Source organism: Balaenoptera physalus (genome assembly GCF_965194825.1).
Source record: "Balaenoptera physalus genome assembly, chromosome: 1".
NCBI lineage: Eukaryota > Metazoa > Chordata > Mammalia > Artiodactyla > Balaenopteridae > Balaenoptera > Balaenoptera physalus.
In genome coordinates, this window is record NC_138882.1 from 59,276,559 (window position 1) to 59,298,513 (window position 21,955).

Here is a 21,955-nt window from a genome sequence, read left to right on the forward strand (position 1 = left end):
GCAGTAAGGTGAACATATAAAAATAATTAATAGTGTAATAATAATGATGATCATTTATTCCTTGTTCTAAAAGTGTGCCAAGCACTTTTCATGTTATCTAATTTTATCCTCACAACAACTCTGTGAGGCATTATTCTTTTACACCCGTTTTACAGATGCAGGGACACTAATGGAGAAAGGGGAGGTCACATTCCCAGGGCAACTAGCTCTGCCTTGCTCCAAAGGGCTTCCACTCCTACCTTGCACATACTTTCCCTTCCGTCTGACATTTATAATGTGCTATTTGAAGGTTCTGCAGCTAGGACTGTTGGTATTTATGGTGTTCAGACATTCTTCATAGTTGGTTTACCTGCCTCAGACTATATTTACACATTTGTTTAGAGCCCGGAGAATTACAGTTTTAGGGGAGCCTGTATCATGCAAAAGAACCGTAGGCTTCAGGACCTGCAGTCACCAAGGAAGCACTGAGCTTGGACCACAACCCCTAGGACATGCAGCACAGTGTCCTTGAGGTGCTGGGCAGAGGTTGTTAAACTTACTTTTCATTAGCTCCATCCTCAAGGATGGTCTATGGCAGGGGTTGGCAAACTATAGCCTGTGGGCCAAATATGCCTATTTTTTGTATAGCCCATGAGCTAAGAATGGTTTTTACATTTTAAAATGGTTTCAAAAAACCCCCAAAGAAGAATATTTTGCAGCATGCAAAAATTATATGCAATTCAAATTTCAGTGTCTGTTATTTATTGGGCACTCATTAGTTACGTATCATCTACGGCTGCTTATGCACTAGAACAGCTGAGTTGAGTAGTTAACTGAGTAGCGACTGGGACCATATGGTCCACAAAGACTAAATATTTACCATATGATCCTTAACAGAAAAAGTTTGTCAACCCCTGATCCTAAGGATTAGGCCAATCCCTTTAAGCAATTTACCAAGAAATACTACTACCCTTTTAAGTTTCCCAGCAATTCTTCACTCAAGCTAAAGTAGCTCAGTGTACAGATTTGAATGCAACTAATTTTATTCATTTTTTTCTCCCCAGTGGAATTTTTGGGAATGTCAGGTATGGTTGCTTTAGTCGCTGTAGGACTAAATTTGGATTCCTTAAGCTTTAAACCGAGGATCGAGTTAATAATTACTAAGTAAGTCTATTGTGTACTTGATATAGATCTCATAGAAATTTAGTGCTTAAGTGGTCCTGCCTTAATGAACACTAATAAAATTTTTTATAACTTTTCTCTATGTTTTAATTTTTAATTTTACTGCCAGTTATATTTGAAAAGAACTTAAGCTACCAACAATTATTGACATTAATTGGTATTCCTATTATGAATAATGTATCAGTGGCTCAGAGATCATAGTACTTTCTATACATAACTCTTTGATAAAAAATTTACTTTGAATTGTGGGAAGTTTAAAAAATACTTTATTCCTTTGTTTCCTTCATAACGTACCTGAATGACAGTATCCAAGTATGGGAAGAGCTGGCAAAGAAAGGTAGCAGAAAGATGCAACACCAGCACACTCTTATCTAGCCTTTACATCTGGTGTCATATGGACATCTGTGGACAGAGGGAAAGCCATTTGTCTTTTCAGACAAATGAGTTAGCTGTTCTATGAGCGACTACGCTAAATTATAGAATTGTTTCAGAATTATCTCACACCAAATCATAGTCTAGTGTAGAAATTCTCATATCGGATGAAAGCAAATGTTGAAATGAGAAAAATAAGCATTATCCTGAGTTTTCCCATGAAGATTCATTGCTTTAATATAAAGGACTATTCTTTGTTCTGAAATTATGTTCTTCCTACTTTTTTGGTGTTTAATATGTAATTTCTCTCATGAAATTCCACTCTTAGAAGATGGTACTTTTTTTTTTATAACTCTACTTGGCAAAATTTAAAAAAAAATGGCACCTGTAACTTATTCTAGTTTTGTGTATATGTGAATGATACTTTACCGGTTTTTAAAAGCCAGAAGCTTAGGAATAACTAGTTCTTGGAACACATACTTTTTGTCTGTATTTGGACAGTTTTCTGAGCTCAGTCATGCTGTCTGTCAGCATCATTATAAATTACTCATTCTATTCATTCAATTGTTTATTCTTTTAGCTATTCAACCAATCCTTTCTTAATATCTACTGTGGCCTGGACATTGTATCCTAGGTTTGGGGATATGAAAATAAGTCCCTTCTCAGAAGACACTCATGTTAAGTGGTGGACATGTTTATGTAAGAAACTAATAATAAGTGTAAATAATAATATGTTTACTGGGATCTTACTATATGTAAGGCATTTTTTAAGGTCCTGTGGAGACATTTTAAAAAGTATTCTACTCAGTCAGTTATTCCATCATTTCTGACTTTTTATAAAACTAAGCTTTGGGGTTTGAGGTCCCACTCATACCCTTTTCTTCTAGGAGTTCTGAATCAATTGAATCAAGAGACAGGAGTCGGATAGAGAATTGGACTATCTGCTTGATTGGAGTAATGCTGTATCAGAGAACATGGTTTATATCTGCAGCTAAAATGAGCTTCCTAATGCTTCCTTCCCAGTGTAGATCTTGAGACCTACCTACAGGGAGACTGGTTTGTGGGACAGACACAGTCACCCAGTCCTCTGAAAGGGAAGGTCTGAATAGAGGGGACTAAGAAGAGACAGGACTTGAGATCTGCTCATGGAAGTCAGACCTGGCCCAGACCCAGATATGTTACCACATGGAATCAGAACAGCTCCGTGCCCTAAGCACTGTGCTCTGGTCTCGCAGCAGGAATCTCTGGGGGTGAGGCTAGATGTGTAGATTTAAAAAACACATCCCTTAAAATGTGATTTCCTTTCCATTTATCCTAGGTTTCTAATAATGTTTTCATGTGTATACCAACATTTAATATACGCTTTCTTTGGCATTGTCATTGGATGTGGAGAAATCAAGTATTTTCAGTTTCACACTTTAGTTTTCATGTTCATCTTATTTGCAACAGTGAATTTTGTAAGGTAAGAATTATAATTTAAAGTTTGCTTACTAGACTTAGGTTCTCAAGCCCAGAATTAGAATTGAGAAGAAGTGGGTTATAGCAAGAAGAGCTGTGGACATACAGTCAGGAAACCTGTATTGTTGTCAAGGCCCTGACAATAGCTTGCTGCACAACTGAGGGAAAGTCTATTTACTCTTCAAGCTTTCATTGTAAAATGAGAAGGCGCAGAACAACAGCATCAGCATAACCATGAGCTTGACAGAAATGCAAATTCATGGGCCCATCACATTTTACTGAATTGAATCTCTGAAGTTGAGATCCAGAAAACTGTTTCAAAATGCTTGTTAAAGTCTGAGCACCACTGGACCAGATTAATAGCTCCTAACATTTTGTTGACTTTCATCATCATTTATTATCATCATAACTATGATAAAGCCATTTGTTAAACATTAACCAGGTACACTATGCCATTAGTATTAATGCAACCCTGTGTGGTAGGTGTTACTGCATCATTTCACAGAGGAAGCCCCAGAGAGGTTAAAAACTTGCCCGGAGTCACCCAGATTGTGAGAACAGAGTTGGGATTTAAACTTGACTCCCAAGAGCGTGCTATTTCTAGAATGACATTGCCCACACATGGCAGTTGTGTCTTCCATAAGAATTCGTGACAGGGTCTCTGAAAGTATTGTCATTTCCACTCAGGTTAGGCCTGGCTGAGTGAGCTTACTTTATAAGATATTCTCATGAAACATTGCTTTTGCTGACTCTGAAGGCACTGCAGGCAACTCGGATAGGCACTGTCACACAGAAGGGTGGGTGTACAATTTATGTTTCTTTCCACCATGGGAGCACAAGTGCAAGGTGAGGTTGGTCTCAGTGTACGCAGAAAGATACATGGCTTTTTGCACGCATCCATTATCTCATTTCATCTGCATAATGACCCTGGGAGATAAGAATTATTATCTCCATTTTATAGATTAAAAAAACTGTCCAAGGGACTTCGCTGGTGGTCCAGTGGGTAAGACTCCGCACTCCCAATGCAGGAGGCCGGGGTTTCATCCCTGGTCAGGGAACTAGATCCCGCATGCATGCATGCTGCAACTGAGTTCACATGCCGCAACTAAGACCCTGCGCAACCAAAAAAAAAAAAAACTGTCCAAGAAAGGCAAGGTGCCTTGCCCAAGGTCAAATGGCTAGTGAGTGCCAGAGATCTTGTGTGAACTTATGGTTCCACCTCACTAGAGGAGAGACTTTAGTGGAGGGAGTCATCCTAAGGGGCCCTGAAAGTATGGGTAGACTTTCCGTAAGAGACTTGTTGAGAAAAATGTTTCAGAGACGATGAGCCAAACAAAGGCCTGGACATCATAATCATTGCTAACGTGTGTTAAGTGCTGACCACATTCTAAACATCATGCTAAGCCCTGTGAATGTTGCCTCATTTTATTGAATCTTCATAAGAGTCCTTTGAGGCAAGTTCAATGACTATTATTTCTCCATTTTGCAGATGAAGAAATTGAAGCTTGGAGAGGTTAAATAACTTGCCTAAGGTTACACAGTAAAAGACATCTAAATTTGAACCCAGGTAGACTGACTCCAGAGCCTTTGCTATACTGCCTCCCTGTTTTTGATATCAGGAAATGACATAAATTGTTCTATTTTGGCTGGAGTCAGTGGTATTTTAGAGAAAGATCATTTAGTAAGGCTGAAAAGGTTGATAAGAATTACTTTGCAAAAGGCTTTAAATGCAAGGTGGAGGAGTTTGCCCAAATTAATTATATATATTATAGATGGCAAATTGTAGATTTTCTGTTTCTCAATGACAGGAATTCCCTAAATTGTCATACAAATTTCCCAGTTAAGTGACTGATACACAGTATCTTTTTTGAGGCTGAGAACATGTCAATTATATTTCTGCTGAAATTTCACTTGAAGGACAGTACTGATATTTTTTTGGTGCAAGTCTGCTATAGATAGAATCTAGATTTTGGCATAGGGTCCTATAGCAAAATGATCTGTAGAGAAAGGAGGCACAAGTTGAAATTATTTACATGGCGTTTAGTGTATGATTCTTGTGGAAGCTCAAGAAAAATTTGGTTGAGCTAAATTTATTAAAGTGTCTACAATAATTTTACTTTTTCGGCATGATCTACAAGGTCCTTGTGGTCTAATTTCTGCATCTAGTTGTGGCCTTCCAGGGAGCTTGTTAATGTTATTTGAAGAAGTTTCCCTGCAGGAATTTACTACCAAGATCCTAAACACTACACCCTAGTGTTAATGATAATTTCTTATATTTGTATAGAATTTCTAGCATTATTTTTCAAGATTTGAGTATTATATGTAAAATTTAGATCGTAGGTTTGGTTAGTCTCAGAAAGTTTGAACAACCTGTCAATAAACTAGATTGTCTTCTCTTTTCTGAAAAAATTTTACATGAAATTTAGTATTTACTAGCTAGTATCATCCATAAATAACATTAATACATAAGATGTGATATAAAAATAAATGTTTTTCTCTCCACAGGTTACTTACTGTTGTATTAGTGAGCCCTATTCTGAGGCATTCAAATTATGAGTATAATTGGAGATGGGGAATTGTTATAGCATGGTCTGGAATTAAAGGAGTTTTTAGCTTACTCTTGGCTCCTGATATTCATAATCTGGCTGAACAAAAAGTAGAGTCACCACAGCTGGTAAGAAAAATCATATCCCATGATTATTCATATTTACTCATTTTTGTTTTGTGGCACTTGTCATAGTACCCAATAATAAAGCTAACCATTTAAAAAATTAGGTTTGAAGAATGCAGTCTTCTAAGTAGGAAGGAACTTTTGGGGGAAAGTTTATTTATGTTGACAGTGTGAAAGGGACCAAAAATCAAATATCAGTTCCAGATGTGGGAGTTGGGTGCACTTGGGATTGAACCCTGGCTGCACCATTCACAGGCTGAGTGGCCTTGGGTAAGTTCCCCAGACTTGTGGCACTTCAGTTTCCAGTGGAGGATCGAAATGATGCTTAGCAAAGTACGTGACACTTAGTAAATGTTCAACATATGTTGTTGAACATATAAATGCTGTTTTTCAAGAGCTGTCAGAAGGTATGAAAAAAATAATTCCTTATCTAGAGCATTCCAATTCCTATAGCTATTAGAGCAAAAACTGAAATGCTCATTAAATATGCTAAGGAAAGAAAGATTTTGTAAATTTTTGAATTCAGGATCTAGTCATATTTATGTCTTTTAGGGCTAAATAAAAAATTAATTTCTTGAAAAATTTTGGCTGAAGACTATATTATACATAGTGAAAGACAAATCTTGGTTTCCTTTCTACTCTCTCTGAAAGCCTTTTCCCCATGGGCCAGCCAGTGGATTTCTGGGCAGTCTGGTGGTGGCAGCGTTGGTGAGACTCCAGGGAAGGTCCAGAGAGCCCAGAGCATCTGTGGACAGCATGAGGGTACCTCGTCATCCGTGACAGTACTCTGTGAGCTAGCTGGAGAAGTTGTGAGAAGTTTCTAGAAATCCCCAGGACACCCCCACCACTTCCCAGTCAGATGAACCCCAAACCTGCTCCTGGGAGGGAGAACACTTGAATAATGTAAATTAAGAACATTACCCACCTCCCAAGGAACTTTAATCTGGAGGTAGATGTACAGAGTTTCTTGATAGTATCCAACTTCAAGTTCAGAATTTTCTCTTCTTTGCTATTTTACTCCTGTCCTAGAAGACCCTAGGAGCCCAGTATTTTTCAAATATCTTTGTTGGGGGGAGCAACTATCACCCTCTCTATCTTGTATGTAGGGAAACCAAAATAAAGAGAATAGCATGTTAGTGAAAGAACTCAGGCACCCTAACTCCCCAAAGAGAAAGAGTTTATTTATTTTTTATTTATTTTTATTTTTTAAGAAATTCATGTTCTTTTATTTATTTATTTATTTTATTTATGACTGTGTTGAGTCTTCGTTTCTGTGCGAGGGCTTTCTCTAGTTGGGGCAAGTGGGGACCACTCTTCATCGCGGTGCGCAGGCCTCTCACCATCGCGGCCTCTCTTGTTGCGGAGCACAGGCTCCAGATGCGCAGGCTCAGTAATTGTGGCTCACGGGCTTAGTTGCTCCGCGGCATGTGGGATCTTCCTGGACCAGGGCTCGAACCCGTGTCCCCTGCATTGGCAGGCAGATTCTCAACCACTGCGCCACCAGGGAAGCCCGAAAGAGTTTATTTTTAATGTTGCTTTTTAAAAAGTGGAGTATCATAGTCCTCACCATCTTTCCTGAGGATTTACGCTTCATATCTGTGGGCATGGTCTGGGAATTAATTTGGAGTTCAAACACACCTGTGGTTTTGCAGGGACTTTGGGTCCTTCCATGTTCCAGAGGAAAAGAATAATGAGCTCCTTCAGTTTTCTTTTGTGCAAGGAATTGGCCTAAAACCAAGTCAAAGAAATGTTAATTAACATTTGAGTATCATTTTTCAGTGTTTCCCAAATCTGTTTGATGTTAAAAATCCCTTTGATGCCACCCCAGACCTACAGAATCAGAATCTGCAGGGAATAAGCCTGGGAGTCAGTATCTTTAAGAAGCATTTCAGGTGCTTATTGTGATCAGTCATTTGGGAAATACTCTCTGAAGACATAATGCTATTAACTCCATTTTTCAGTAAAGGACATTGAGACTCAGAGTGGTAACCTGGCCTCAAATTACATGGCTAGTAAATGGCAGAGCCAAGACCTACAAATGTGGTTCTGCTTCTGCTTCTGCTTCTGCCTCTGCACGGTGCCTCTCCTGACCCCAGCGCAGTTCCTGTCTGCTTCTTCAGAGCTTCTCGTATGGCTGTAGTAAATGCTTGTGGCAGGTGTACTTCCCTGTCACCACTGCCTGCCACTGCCGGGGTTGCTCCCCAGCCCCGCAGGTTCCACAGCAACGTCTGAGAATCAACCACCGTGCTGGCTTTGCAGGCTTTGCACGGCCACTGTTGACGGCAGCGACCATGGAGAGCTCCTCTCTCAGTGTCCTTATCCCTCCCAGAAACTACAAAAGCTGTTTTTTTCTCACTCTGATTGAAAACTGATTTCTACCCCAGTGGATTATATTCAAGCAGTGTCCACAAAATAACTCTTTTGCCTCTTCTTATCAGAGGCAGGATTTTAAAATGTGGATTAAGGTAGAATTTTGTTGGTGGTTAATTGAACAATGATTCCCCTTGGAGAACTTATTAATGTTTTGACTCTGTGTGTTTTGTTTTTCAGTTTATATTGTATGTACAAGTAATATCATTAATGACTATGGGAATAAATTCATACATGATGACTTATTCAGCCAGGACATTAGGTAAAGTCTAATTAATTGGGGAGAGTAATGCAAAGAGATTATTGTTGGGGGGTGGTGGAGACATTTCTTATGGGGCCCAAGGAATTGATTATGAAATCACTCATTTTCATTCACTCCCTATTTATAGATGATGTATGAATTGGGATATTGATTCAGCCAGTTTAACAGAACCCACATTAACAGTGGCTTAAACAAGACAGAAGTTTGTTTGTTTGTTTGTTTCCCCTCCACCAGAAAGTCCAGAAAAGTGGGATGGTTCTGTTCCACAAGGTTGTCCAAAGATCTCAGGTCCTTCTCTTTTGTTGTTCCTCAGCTTCCCAGGGTGTTGCTTTTTTTTTTTTTTTAATTTTTATTTATTTATTTATTTATCTATTTATGGCTGCGTTGGGCCTTCGCTTCTGCGCGAGGGCCCTCTCCAGTTGCGGCGAGCGGGGGCCACTCCTCATCGCGGTGCGCGGGCCTCTCACCATCGCGGCCTCTCTTGTTGCGGAGCACAGGCTCCAGACGCGCAGGCTCAGCAATTGTGGCTCACGGGCCCAGTTGCTCCGCGGCATGTGGGATCCTCCCAGACCAGGGCTCGAACCCGTGTCCCCTGCACCGGCAGGCAGACTCCCAACCACTGCGCCACCAGGGAAGCCCCAGGGTGTTGCTTTTGTCTGCAGGGTAGATGCTGGCTCACTGCCACTGTATCTTCAATCCAATCAACTAGAAAGGGAAGATAGGGCGGGGGTGATGGTGGTGGTGATGGTGTTAATGGAGGGTAAGCCGCTTCCTTTTAAGGGCACAATCCAGAATTTGTACATATCGTTACCACTCACAGCATTGGCCACAACTTAGTCACATGGGCACACATGGGCAAAGGAAGCTGGGGAATATTATCTTAACTGACTGGCCATGTGCTTAGCCAAAACTCAGAGATTCTATTGTTAAAGGAAGAAGGGGAGAATGAATATTGGGAGCAGTCAGCAGGCTCTGCCACAGTTGCCTATTTCTAGAAAAAAACTGAAGCTGTTGATAATAAAATACATAAATATAATAAAATCACAAATAGACCGATGATCAGTAGAGAAATCAGGGTAAGATAATCAGTGGCGGTGGAGTCAAGGGGGAGAGAAAGGGCAGAGTGGGATTGCACAAAGGTTTAGAGTAGGGCCTTAGTATCCTCCAGTGTCCCGTGGCCTGGTCCTCAGCTTTGCTGGTGCAGATACCTGATTTTGTCAGGGTATCTAGAATTAATCAAAAGGCTGGAAATTTACATATATTGCACTCACAGGAGAATATAGATGCAGCAGAAAATCAATTTATTAATTTATAATGAGGATGATTTCTTTCTATGTCAGAAATAATTGTGATCATTATTCAGGGTATTCACCTCTAAATACCAATTTCCTTGATAAATCAAATTAGTAATCAGAAGGTTTCTTGGAAAGTGTGGAACAGGTGAGAGGTCAAGGAAGGGTAATGCTGAAGGAGAGTTCTTATAAACAGGGAAGTAGCCCGGTGAATTTAACCCCTCTGCTTGTGTCTTTTCACAGTTCTGCCCACTCCTGAAACTGTGCCCCATCCACGCTATTGCAGAACTTCCTGTGATAGCTTACCTCAAAGTCCATGGCCCCAGTATGCGAATAGGACTAGTAAATGGGGCAGATTTTTGGCAGCTCTCCTTCTCCCCACGTCATGGGTTTGCTCTTGTTTGCAGTGGAAAGTAGAGCTTGGATCAGCAAAAGCCTACACTGGAGCATGACTAAAGTTAACTCGATCCGTGAAGGTTTGCTCACACCTCCCTTCCCACCAGTTTTCTTTGGCTTTCAGGGATCCAGACCCACTCTGCTCTCTTTGCTTATGATATAACATCTGGTTTTCTCCCATGCTTGCTTTCTTGAGATTGCTCTTACTTTGATACCCAAAGGCAAGAGCAAGAGGTTTTACTATCATGGAAATATTTTTTTCTTCTCCTTTTCTTCCCATACAATTTTTTTTTTTATTGTATTAACTGAACCTCAGAATTTTCATTGTGAAACAAACATGTATGGCAAGTACTTTATCCTCAGAATCAGTGCTCATCCTTTCTAGAAACACTCGCATGTTAACAGGTAATTGACAAAATTGAGTTTTATCAGGAAGAGTTTCAGACCAACTTCTTCCATCGGGTCTAATGTTTTTAAGAGATTCATCCTCTGGACCTAGAGATTATCATACTAAGTGAAGTAAGTCAGAAGGAGAAAGACAAATTCCGTATGATATCACTTATATGTGGAATCTAAAATATGGCACAAATGAACCTATCTACAAAACAAAAACAGATTGACAGATATAGAGAACAGACTTGTGGTTGCCAAGGGGGAAGGGAGTAGGGGAGAGGACTGGGAGTTTGGGATTAGCAGATGCAAACCATTACATATAGGATGGATAAACAGCAAGGTCCTACTGTATAGCACAGGGAACTATATTCAATATCCTGTGATAAACCATAATGGAAAAGAATATGAAGAATATATATATGTATATGTGTGTGTATATATATATATATATATATATATATATATATATATATATATATATATATATATATATATATAACTGAGTCATTTTGGTGTACTGCAGAAATTAAACACAACATTGTAAATGAACTCTACTTCAATAATATTAAAAAAAAAAAAAGAGAGAGAGATCCATCCTCATATTCTTCCAGGATCATCTTAAACACAGGAGTTTGTTCAAATGTAGTGGTGCCATCGAGTGGTCCACTTATATCCATGTTTCCCCAGAGCAACTGGAAAGTGGCCGTTGCTCCATCCTAATGGGTGGGATGTAATTAGGCAAATGAATAAACTTTCTCCTTGTGTGCTCTCAGCCATGGAAATTTTAAATCCAAAGCTGACACGTTCTAACTCTTTAGCATGGCAGTCAGATGCATCTTTGCTTTGGACCATAGAGAACCGAGAGGGATATGATTACAAACCTTTTTGAATCCCTGAAAATTTGAAATACAGCGCACCACAGTGTCCTGTAGAGAATGCAATAAAGTTAAACTGAAACATTTAGAAACATTTAAAACTCTTTATGAGACATCTCATATGCAATTATGAAGAGAGAACAGTTTTATTATTTATTTATTTATCTATTTAATTGACGTGTAGTTGATTTACAATGTTTTGTTAGTTTCTGCTGTACAGCAGTGATTCAGTTATACATATGTATACATTCTTTTTTTATCTTCTATTCCATTATGGTTTATCACAGGATATTGAATATACTTCCCTGTGCTATACAGTAGAACCTTGTTGTTTATTGAGAACAGTTTTATTTTAATGGAATTCTGAATGAGTAGGCTAAGCTCATTCACTAATTAAATTCTTCTTTTTGGTAAGCAAGCCTCATATTTATAACTTCAAATTGATACTTCAAGATGATACAAACTGCTACAAGTTTTGGACATGTAGATTTGCTGGCCAGGAATCAGAGATGTTAAATTTGAGGGATCTCTATTGCAGTGACCATTAAATTTTATTATGTATAAGAATCAGTTGGAGAAGTTGTTAAAATGCAAATTCCTAGGGCACTCTGATTCTCCAGACATGGCGTAAAGCTCTGGAATTTGCATAATTTAATAGGCAGCTCCTTTACCTGTAGACACAGGTAGCTTTCCATACTTGGAGAAATACTGATTGGATGCCTTTAAATAGTGAGTCATGTTTCTAGCAAAAAGAAACTAAGAAGACATTCTTTAGCACTTGAGTCAGAAAAAGTTGAGCTGTACAGCCAAAAGGAAATGGATAGTTGGGTAATTCTTTGGAAAATTTTGGACAAATAATTGTCCTTGCTCTAAGCACTCTGGTTTGTCTATGCAAGTGATGCCAAGATTTCACTACATTATGCGACATTTCGCTTCCCTGTGCAATCTTCACTGTATTTTATTAAGGCCCTTCCTTTTCTTTGTCACAGGTTTGTGTGCCATCTCCCTTCCAAGACAAATGGCCATGCAAAATGCCATTAAGCACATCCAGGAGATAATACAGAACAGAATAACTTTATTTAAAACAGAAAAAATTTTGACAAATGTTAACTGGACGTTAGTAGAAGAAAAAACAAAAATTGAATACATCATTCCTGTGAGTTGATACCTGGCAAAAAATAGTCCTTTCCCTTTCTGGCCTGCCTCTTTCTTTAGTTTATTATAAAAAACTTGATTCTGCTAGTTATATGTCAGGATACTGAAGGGAGATACATTTACTAGCTTTGCTATATTGGCAAAAATAGTTTGAATTCTGTCTCTAAAGAGAAGGTGTTGGTGATCTAGCCTTATTTGCCAAATACAGGAGAACTGGTGTTTTTACAAACTGGCTGATTGAGTAACTATGAATGGCCTCTGCCAGGGTGACGTTTCCAACTGGTTGAGGAAGTGAGAGATCTCTCCCTGTATAAGTACTATCAAAAGCAGAAAACATAGGCTGCTCCAGAGAGCAGTCAAGCATACACTAGCTTGGGGAAGAATTTGGCTTCTAAATCTCCCCAAATGAGTAGTTACTTCACCACAATTGAAAGCAACATTTCTAATATGGAGAACGTTTTTCACTTATACACCCCTTCATTTTAGCGATTCTGATTTGAGTTATTGGAATCTTGGTTGAGCGAAGTATTTGACAGCTCCTAATCATTTTTACTTATTTGTAACTTTATCTCTGTGTGTTTTTAAACTTAGTCTGATACTGTTCAGTTTCCTCATGTTTCATGTGATAAAAAAGTGAAGGAGGAGTCCCCAACAGATGAAGTTTTAATAGAAGAGGCCAGATTGCATGTAGCTATAATACAAATGGTTGGTACCCTTCACATAATCTGCTTTTTATTTATTTATTATGCTTGCAATGCTTTTAATTCTTACGTATGGTTTTCAGGTGACTAGAAGATTTTTTTTCCATCTTTTGATTGGTTGTTAAAATTTATGTTTGATTTATGAAAGTTAAAAAATAAAAGAAAGAACTCTCTTAGGATTTAAATTCAAGTCACAAATGTTATTATTCTATTTCTAAGTCTAGCTAATTTTAGCAGTTCACTTTTGGGGAGTCTTTGAATAATGTTTGGTGCCATTTACGTACTTAATTAAAATCTTCAAATATTTGAAACTGCTTTTATAAATTTAACATATTTGAGTTCCTTTTATACAAAATTCTCTCAAGTGCTTATTTAACTCTTGTAAATCTAATAAGTTAAAGTAAATCTAATGAAGCAAAATTCTCTTAAAATATTTATGATTTAATATTTAAATGTTATAAATGTAGGAAGATTACTAGATAAAATCAAGTTTAAATCAACTTATCAAATTGCACATTTAAAATTGGGGTTTTATTCTAATAGTACAAATTTTATTCAATTTTACAAGTATATAAAATACTCGTTATGCCCAGAATCCTTCTTTTTTACTTTCATTTTAGAACTTATTATTATGAAGAATTTCTAAAATATACAAAAGTAGATAAAATAGTGTAATGAACTCCCAAGTACCCATCACTCAGCCTTAAAAACCATCCACACATGACCAACTGTGCCCCATCTGCACCCTCATTCACTCCTCCATCTTCTATATTATTTAGAAACAAATCCCAGATATTATATCATTTCATCTGCAAATATTTCAGTATGTATCTCTAAATTTTGGTCTTTTAAAAAACATAGTAAAATACTAATATTTCACCTAAAAATTAATAATTCCTTAATAACATCAAATATTGGGTCAATGATCAAATTTCCAATTATCTCATAAATGTGATCAAGGCGTATTTTCACAGTTTATATTTTTAAATTGCATTTCATTAAAATCACGTATTGCAATGAATGAATATGTACTTTGTCTCTTTTAATCTATAAATTCCTCCTTTTATTTTTTCTGTTGAAGAACATATTTCTTCTTAATACAAAAATATTAACACTATATTTTCATTTTAAAAACATTTCTATACTTAATTTAAAATGTTCTCAGAATTTGAAAAGTTCTTACCCAGAGAGGTAAAGTATGGTCACAAATTCTTTGTAAGACCTCCTATTAAGAGGTGGTGTCTATATCCCTCCCCACCATTAAATTTGGGCTGTTCTTGTGACTTGTTTTGACGAGTACAATGTAGCAAAAGGACTTTGGGAATGTACTGGAGTCTAGGCCTTGAGGAGATTTGCAATTTCCCCCTTCTTCCACTTTGAATACCACCCTGAGATTGTCATGTGAGGAAGCTGGCCTAGCCTCTGAAGAATGAGAGGCCACATAGAAGTAACCTGAGGCATACAGCCGAGAGTCAGTACCCTACTACCAGACTTGGGAATGGAGCCACTTTAATTTGAGGCTTGGGACAGTAGATTCAACCTCACGATGGTAAGAGATGCAAAGAATTTGTGACCATATTTAATGTACCACGTTCCACTCACTGGCCACAAATATTTTTACCCCTCCTACGAAGCAAAACACATTCATCTTTTTCTAAGATACTGCACGCCTGCCCCGAACCCTGGCAAGCCTTCATCCTATTATGGTATCAGATTCAAAGTCCAGTATCTCATGATGTGCATTTAGTCTAGGTCTGCTGAGGCCTCTGGGTTGTATCTCCTGAAGTATGATTCCTCTTGATCCAGAGACCTGTGGACTAAAAAGAGAGGTTATCTGTCTCCCCCACCTCCACCCACAACATTCAGTGGTGATCAATAGACACCTCTGTTCAAGAAGGGGAAGAACAGGAAGCACTGATTAATCACGAGTCCTTGGCAATTCTGAAATCCAGCTGGGCATATGATGCAGTTCTCCCCATTCTCTACATTTTCATAGGAAATAATCCATGTTTGTGGCTGAGTAACCTTCTCAGACTGATTTCTGCCAGTAGAAATGGAAATTCCTATTTATTTAGAACTCTTTCTGTCTTTTTTAGTCCAATCTGATAGTTTCCTTAAAAACTCATGTGTTTTCAATGAGTCTGATTGTAGGCCACTCTACTCTGTAATTCCTTTTCATGCAGGCCACATGTCAGACAATATGAGTCTGAGAAAGCCTTTAGTCTGCTTGAGAGGGTAGACTAAGGACCACCTTTAACCTTTCAGTGGTCTTATCCAAGGGTCTTGAGCCACACCCTTGATTTGATCTTGAGCCTGAGGCCATATTTTACTGGCAGAACTCTAGATTTGATTTTTACTCCCAGATCTTTTGCCACCTGGAGAGACTTGCAGATGAGAAGTAGGTTTGGTTTTCAACCTGGAAAATCATGGCCTCTTTGTATTTTCTGTAATACCTGCTTGCAGATTGAACTGTTGCCCTTCGGTTTATCTCTCTCTTCCCACACCTTATCATATGCAGCTAAAAAGGTTGACACTATAATATTTCTAGAATATTAGAAGCCAGATTCATAAATTCATTAGGTACATCCTCTACTTTCCAGGTTTGCCTTAGGTGACAGTATTGCCAATTGTGCTGTCTCTTCATAGCACAGCTGCCTCCCTCCAGCCTTCTACATCAGTTTTCTCACTGCTCTTCCAGCTTCCACTAACAGTCTAGCCTCTCCTTCTAGCCTCTGCTCACCACCTAGTCCCAAAGCTAATGATACGTGGTTTAGCGTTTTGTTATGGAAGCTCTGCACAGTTGGTACTGATTTCTGTTTTGGTTAGCCTTTGCTGTATTACAAACCTTAGTGGCTGAAAACAACAATGATTTGGTATTTCTCACAGTTCTGTGGGTTGGCAACCTGGATGATTCTGTTGTCGGTCTTGCCTGGGACCACTCATATGTCTGCCACCATCTTAGCTCAACTGGGGTTGGAGGGTCCAGCATGTCCTCACTTGCAGATTTGGCAGTTGACTCTGGTTGTCTTTCAGGGCACTTTGGTTCTCCTCCACATGGCCTCCTATCTTCCAGTAGAGTGAACTGGGCTTCTTTACTACATGGTGGTCTCTGGGTTCCAACAGGGTGAGAGGACAAGGTGCAAGCCCTCTGTATCTCCTAGGCTCTGGAAGTTGAATAACATCACTTTTACCCCCATTCTATTAGTTAAAGTAAATCACAAAGCTAGCCCAGATTCAATGAATGAAGAAGACCCCACCTTTGAAGGAAGGAGCAGCAGTGTTAGTTACAAAGAGGCATGGAACAGGCATGCTACATTGGGACCATTGTTATAATGACCTACCAAACTTACTTTTTAAACCAACAATCCCATGTAATGACCCACTCCATGTTATCTTTTCTAAAAAATTTGAAATATATTTGATTTACAATATTGTGTTAGTTTCAGGCATACAGCATAGTGACTCAGTTTTTTTTTTTCAGATTATATTCCATTGTAGGTTATTATAAGATGTTAACTATAATTCCCTTTGCTATACAGTAAATCCTTATTGCATATCTATTTTATGTATAGTAGTTTGTATCTGTTAATCCCATACCCCTAATTTGTCCTCCCCACCTTTCCTTTTTGGTAACCATAAGTTTGTTTTCTCTGTCTGTGAGTCTGTTTCCATTTTGTGTATAGATTCATTTGTATTATTTTTTAGATTCCACATATAAGTGATATAATATTTGTCTTTGTCTGACTTCACTTAGTATGGTAATCTCTAGGTCCATCCATGTTGCTGCAAATGGCATAGTTCATTCTTTTTTATGGCTGAGTAATATTCATATGTGTATATATATATATATATATATGCCACATCTTCTTAAGCCAATTGTCTGTTGATGGGCACTTGGGTTGTTTCTATGTCTTGGCTATTGTAAATAGTGCTGCTATGAATGTTGAGGTGCATGTATCTTTTTGAGTTAGAGTTTTGGGGGTTTTTTGGGGATATATACCCAGAAATATGATTGCTAGATCATATGATAACTCTATTTTTAGTTTTTTAAGGAACCTCATACTGTTCTCCCTAGTGGATGCACCAGTTTACATTTCCTACCAACAGTGTACAAGGGTTCTGTTTTCTCCACACTCTCTCCAGCATTTATTATTGGTAGCCTTTTTGATGATAGCCATTCTGACCAGTACGAGGGGATACTTCATTGTGGTTTAGATTTGTATTTCTCTAATAATTAGTGATGTTGAACATCTGAAGTAAACTCTTAGAGTTGTGTAGATTTTGAGTTTCCCGAAGCCAAAAGTCTTTGTATCTTTTATAACATCCAAGAGAGTACTTTGCAAAAATGGAATATTCTGTAAATATTTAAATTGAATGAAATTTATTTCTTGCTATAGAAGTTTTTGAATAGTATATTTTCATATATATTTATATATAAATATTTACATATACATATTATATATTTATATATTTATATATATTTATATATATTTATATATATTTATATATATTTATATATATTTATGTATATTTCATATATATATTTTCATATATATTTTCATATATAATAATAGTGAGGGGTATGTAAAGGTCAAGCAGAGTACATTACATTAATGTTTTGGTCCTTTGTAATTTTTATTTAAAATTGTATGTTTAGAGTAGCTTTGAAAAACAGTGTAATGATGGAGTCCTCAGTGTAGAGGCAGCCCGGACATTAATTGGTGCAACCAAAAGCTATTGCCACATCCAAGGAAAGTAAGTGTAATACTTCTTTAATTGATATTTCCAAAATTGAATGGGTATGTGATAGAGAATGAACAAACTGAGAGTTCAGTGTCCAGATTGATCAATCTTTTTGTCTTATCTATCTGTCTGTCCATCCATCTGTCTATCCATCCATCCATCCATCCATCCATCCACTTCCTATTTTACTTTACTTTTCTATTTTACTTCCTATTTTTCTTGTTTATACTTTTCTCCCTGAAAATTCATAACTTTGATGACATTGGGAGTTTCTCGAGGAAGATTTGACTACAGAGCAATTATATGAGAGACAAGGGGAGCCATGAAAAAGAACCCATATAGTTTTAATTATGATGATAATTATTTTGTCTTTATATCATATTCACTAAATTACTGCATAGGGGAAGTAAGGAGGCCTGGAGCCTGCCATTAAACTGCTCTCTGGGGTGGAATAGGATCATAGGATCTGGAGGAATTGATTCAACCCATGGAACTGTTAGATGCAATTAAATATGATGGGAAAAGCTCAGTATCTTAGAGATATATTGATATCTGGTTACAGTCCTGAAACATTAGATAGTGGATGGTCTAAGACAAACCTGTGGGGCAACAGTGACAGGAGATTCTGTCTGGGTGATAGTTAACATTTCAGCAGCCTGGTAATATATCTGGGAGATGTAGCATCAATTCCTAAATAAAGTTTGGGAAGGACAGGGACTTCAGGGCCTTGGAGAATCTTGGGCTAGGCAAGGCGTGACAAAAGGAAGCTTGATTCTGAACCCCAAAGAGTTGGATTCTGAAGTTTTAATTTTGTTCTACCTCAGGTCACGGATAGTTCCAGGAACATGGACAGCAGGAGTCTCCCACTAAAAATGTTTCTGTTGCATGACCATGGGTGGGTAGGTGGATGGATACAGAGGCATATTTAATAAACCCATATTACATTTATATTTAGTATAACTTTCTGTTTTATATTACCCAAAGGTATAGCATTTGCTTTTCATTATAACATGTATGTATATTTTTCTCTATTAGATTCATGAGTATTTATGATGTTTCAACTTATGTAAGAGCTAAAAGTTGGCTTATGAAGTTTAAAAACATATTAACTTTCTTGGAATATCATAAAGATAAGGCACCTGTTTCTCTATATGGGTAAGTACTGTGAACCTTTAATAGCAATGTACTTGAAAATATGACCTTTTCTACATTGTCAGAATAGATTACTTTGATTTTCCCTAAACAAACAAACAAACAAACAAAAAACCCAACTAATATTATAGTCAAGTCTTATTGATTGAGTGAGGAAGGAACAAAGTGCTTGCTTCTCTTTCTCCATTCTGTTTTACCAATTTCATTGGCACCTCTATTAGAGAGTGGGTAGAAAAAAGATGAAAAGGATGGTCATATTTGAATTCTTCAAGTTTTAATTACCTTGTCTTAGGGTCACATTACATGTTGGACTTCTTTCATATTCTTCTGGTATTCTTCTGGGATGAGCAGGGGTGAAAAAGAGCAAACTCAGAGACTAAATCTAGCTCTCAACTTAATTTCATCTGTGCCATGGGATGGTTCTGTTGATGTCTGTAATTAGGAAAAACACAGCATGGCCTTAATAATACTTATAACCAACGTCCAAAATATCGCAAGATACAGATTTTTCTTAAGTTGCGTAGACTCTTTGTTGTATAAGTTGTGAGCTTATATACTTTTTAGAGCAGAAAGACAAGGTTTTTCTACTAACAAAAGATGTCAAATGAGAAAATACTGGGACCATTAATGCTAATAAATTTTAAGTGGGTGTTAACATACTTTTCATAACAAATTATGATAATTTTTTACTTTCTTCCATTTATTAAGTTTACAGAAAAATATAAAAATTTAAAACCCTAGGATCTTGACATATATCCATGTAACCTCCTTTTGTCAGCTTCTACTTTAGATGAATAGAAAAAATTTTTTTAAATGTCATAGTAATATTGAATAGAATATTTCATTCTGTTCCTAATTTTAAGCAGTGTTGATGTTTTTCTCTAAATTAATTTGTTTCTTGCTTTTGATGTATGAATTTTTACATTGTTCCTATGTGCGATTAGCCTTGATTTTAAAAAATGCTCTCCAGACAAATCTCAAACAAACAATCCAACCTTACACCTAAAGGAGCTAGAAAAAGAAGAACAAAAAAAAAACCCCTTAGTTAATAGAAAGGAAGAAATCATAAATATCAGAGCAGAAATAAGTGAAATAGAGACTAAAAAACAATAGAATAGATAAATGAAACTAAGAGCTGGTTCTTTGAAAAAATAAACAAAATTGATAAACCTTCAGCCCAACTCACCAAGAAAAAGAGAGGGCCCAAATCAATAAAATCAGATGAAAAAGAAGTTACAACTGAAATCACCGAAATACAAAGGATCACAAGAGAGTACTACAAACAGTTATATGCCCATAAGATGGAAACCTAGAAGAAATGGACAAATTCTTAGAAAGGTACAGTCTCCCAAGACTGTAGCAGGAAGAAGTAGAAAATATGAACAGACCAATTACCAGTATTGAAATTGAATCAGTAATTTAAAAACTCCCAACAAACAAAATTCCAGGACCAGATGGCTTCACAGATGAATTCTACCAAACATTTAGAGAAGAGTTAACACATATCCTTATCAAATTATTCCAAAAAATTGCAGAGGAAGGAATGCTTCTGAAATCATTCTATAAAGCCAGCATTACCCTGATACCAAAACCAAACAAAGATATCACAAAAAAAGGGAATTACAGGCCAATATCACTGATGAGCATATCAATAGATGCAAAAATCCTCAACAAAATATTAGCAAACCAAATTCAGCAATACATTGAAAGGATCATACACCATGATCAAGTGAGATTTGTCCCAAGGATGCAAGGATGGTTCAATATGTATGTATATATTCCATATATATAATGGAATATTACTCAGCCCTAAAAAAGAATGAAATCTTGCCATTTGCCATGTGGATGGATTTAGATGGTATTAGGCTAAGTGAAGTAAGTCAGACAGAGAAAGTCAAATACTGTATGATTTCACTTATATGTGGATTCTAAAAAACAAAACAAATGAATAAACTTAACAAAAGAGAAACAGAGTCATAGATACAAAGAACAAACAGGTGGTGTCCAGAAGGGAGGGGTCGGGGGAGGAAAGAAATAGTGAGGGAAATTAAAAGGTACAAACTTCCAGTTGCAAAATAAATGAGTAACCAGTATGAAATGTACAGTGTGGGGAATATAGTCAGTAACTATGTAGTATCTTTGTATGGTGACATATCATAACTAGACTTATTGTGGTTATCATTTTAAAAGGTCTAGAAATATTGAATCAGTGTGTTGTGTAACAGGACCTAACATAGTGTTCTAGGTCAATCATACTTCAAAAACAAAGTAACAAACAAATCCATAGAAAAGAAGATCAGATTTGTGGTTACCAGAGGTGGGGGATGGGAGAGGGGGAAGTGAATGAAAACAGTCACCAGGTACAATTTCCATTTATCAGATAAATAAGTACCAGGGAGGTAATGTACTACACCATGATGAATATAGTTAACACTGCTGCATGTTACATATGAAAGCTGTTAAGGGAGTAAGTCCTAAGGGTCCTCATCACAAGGAGAAATTTTCTATCTGTTTAATGTTGCATCTATATGAGATAATGGATGTTCACTACACTTACCGTGGTAATCAGTTTGTGATGCACGTAAGCCAAACCATTATGTTGTATACCTTAAAACTTACACAGTGCTGTATGTCAATTATACCTTAAGAAAACTGGAAGAAAAAAACACGCCCCCTCCCCTAAAAGCCACCCTCCGAAATGAATATGTATTTACAGTACCTAATGTTTTGGCAAAGGTTAATGAAAATGTTTCTTCTACCTGGGTGCATAATAAGCATAAGACATTAACTTAAATAAAAAGCTCATCAGCCCTGATCTAGATTACCAAGAGCCATATTTTTATCTTTTTCCCTTACGATTTTTATGTATAGAAAGTATGGTTTAGATTTTTGCTTAGCTATTGTTTCGTATTATTTGTATCTTTCTTCAAATTAAGGTTAATATTTATTTAAAC

The 21,955-nt window shown here is 37.1% G+C and overlaps 1 protein-coding gene and 1 pseudogene across 2 annotated transcripts in view; one reads left to right on the plus strand and one right to left on the minus strand.

Annotated features, from left to right (window-relative positions):
• The window catches only part of LOC309648644 (ankyrin repeat domain-containing protein 45-like), a 156,619-nt gene that overhangs the window by 78,142 nt on the left and 56,522 nt on the right, over positions 1-21,955 (plus strand). Inside the window, exons 13-20 of the mRNA XM_082437503.1 lie at positions 1,044-1,143; positions 2,852-2,995; positions 5,497-5,665; positions 8,213-8,294; positions 12,240-12,406; positions 12,997-13,110; positions 17,764-17,861; positions 18,885-19,004. Of these exons, the coding sequence (XP_082293629.1) occupies positions 1,044-1,143; positions 2,852-2,995; positions 5,497-5,665; positions 8,213-8,294; positions 12,240-12,406; positions 12,997-13,110; positions 17,764-17,861; positions 18,885-19,004 (994 nt within the window). The remainder of the gene's footprint in view (positions 1-1,043; positions 1,144-2,851; positions 2,996-5,496; positions 5,666-8,212; positions 8,295-12,239; positions 12,407-12,996; positions 13,111-17,763; positions 17,862-18,884; positions 19,005-21,955) is intronic.
• LOC309649456 (large ribosomal subunit protein eL32-like) overlaps positions 1-21,955 on the minus strand; it is a 216,587-nt pseudogene that overhangs the window by 30,706 nt on the left and 163,926 nt on the right. The window lies entirely within an intron of this gene.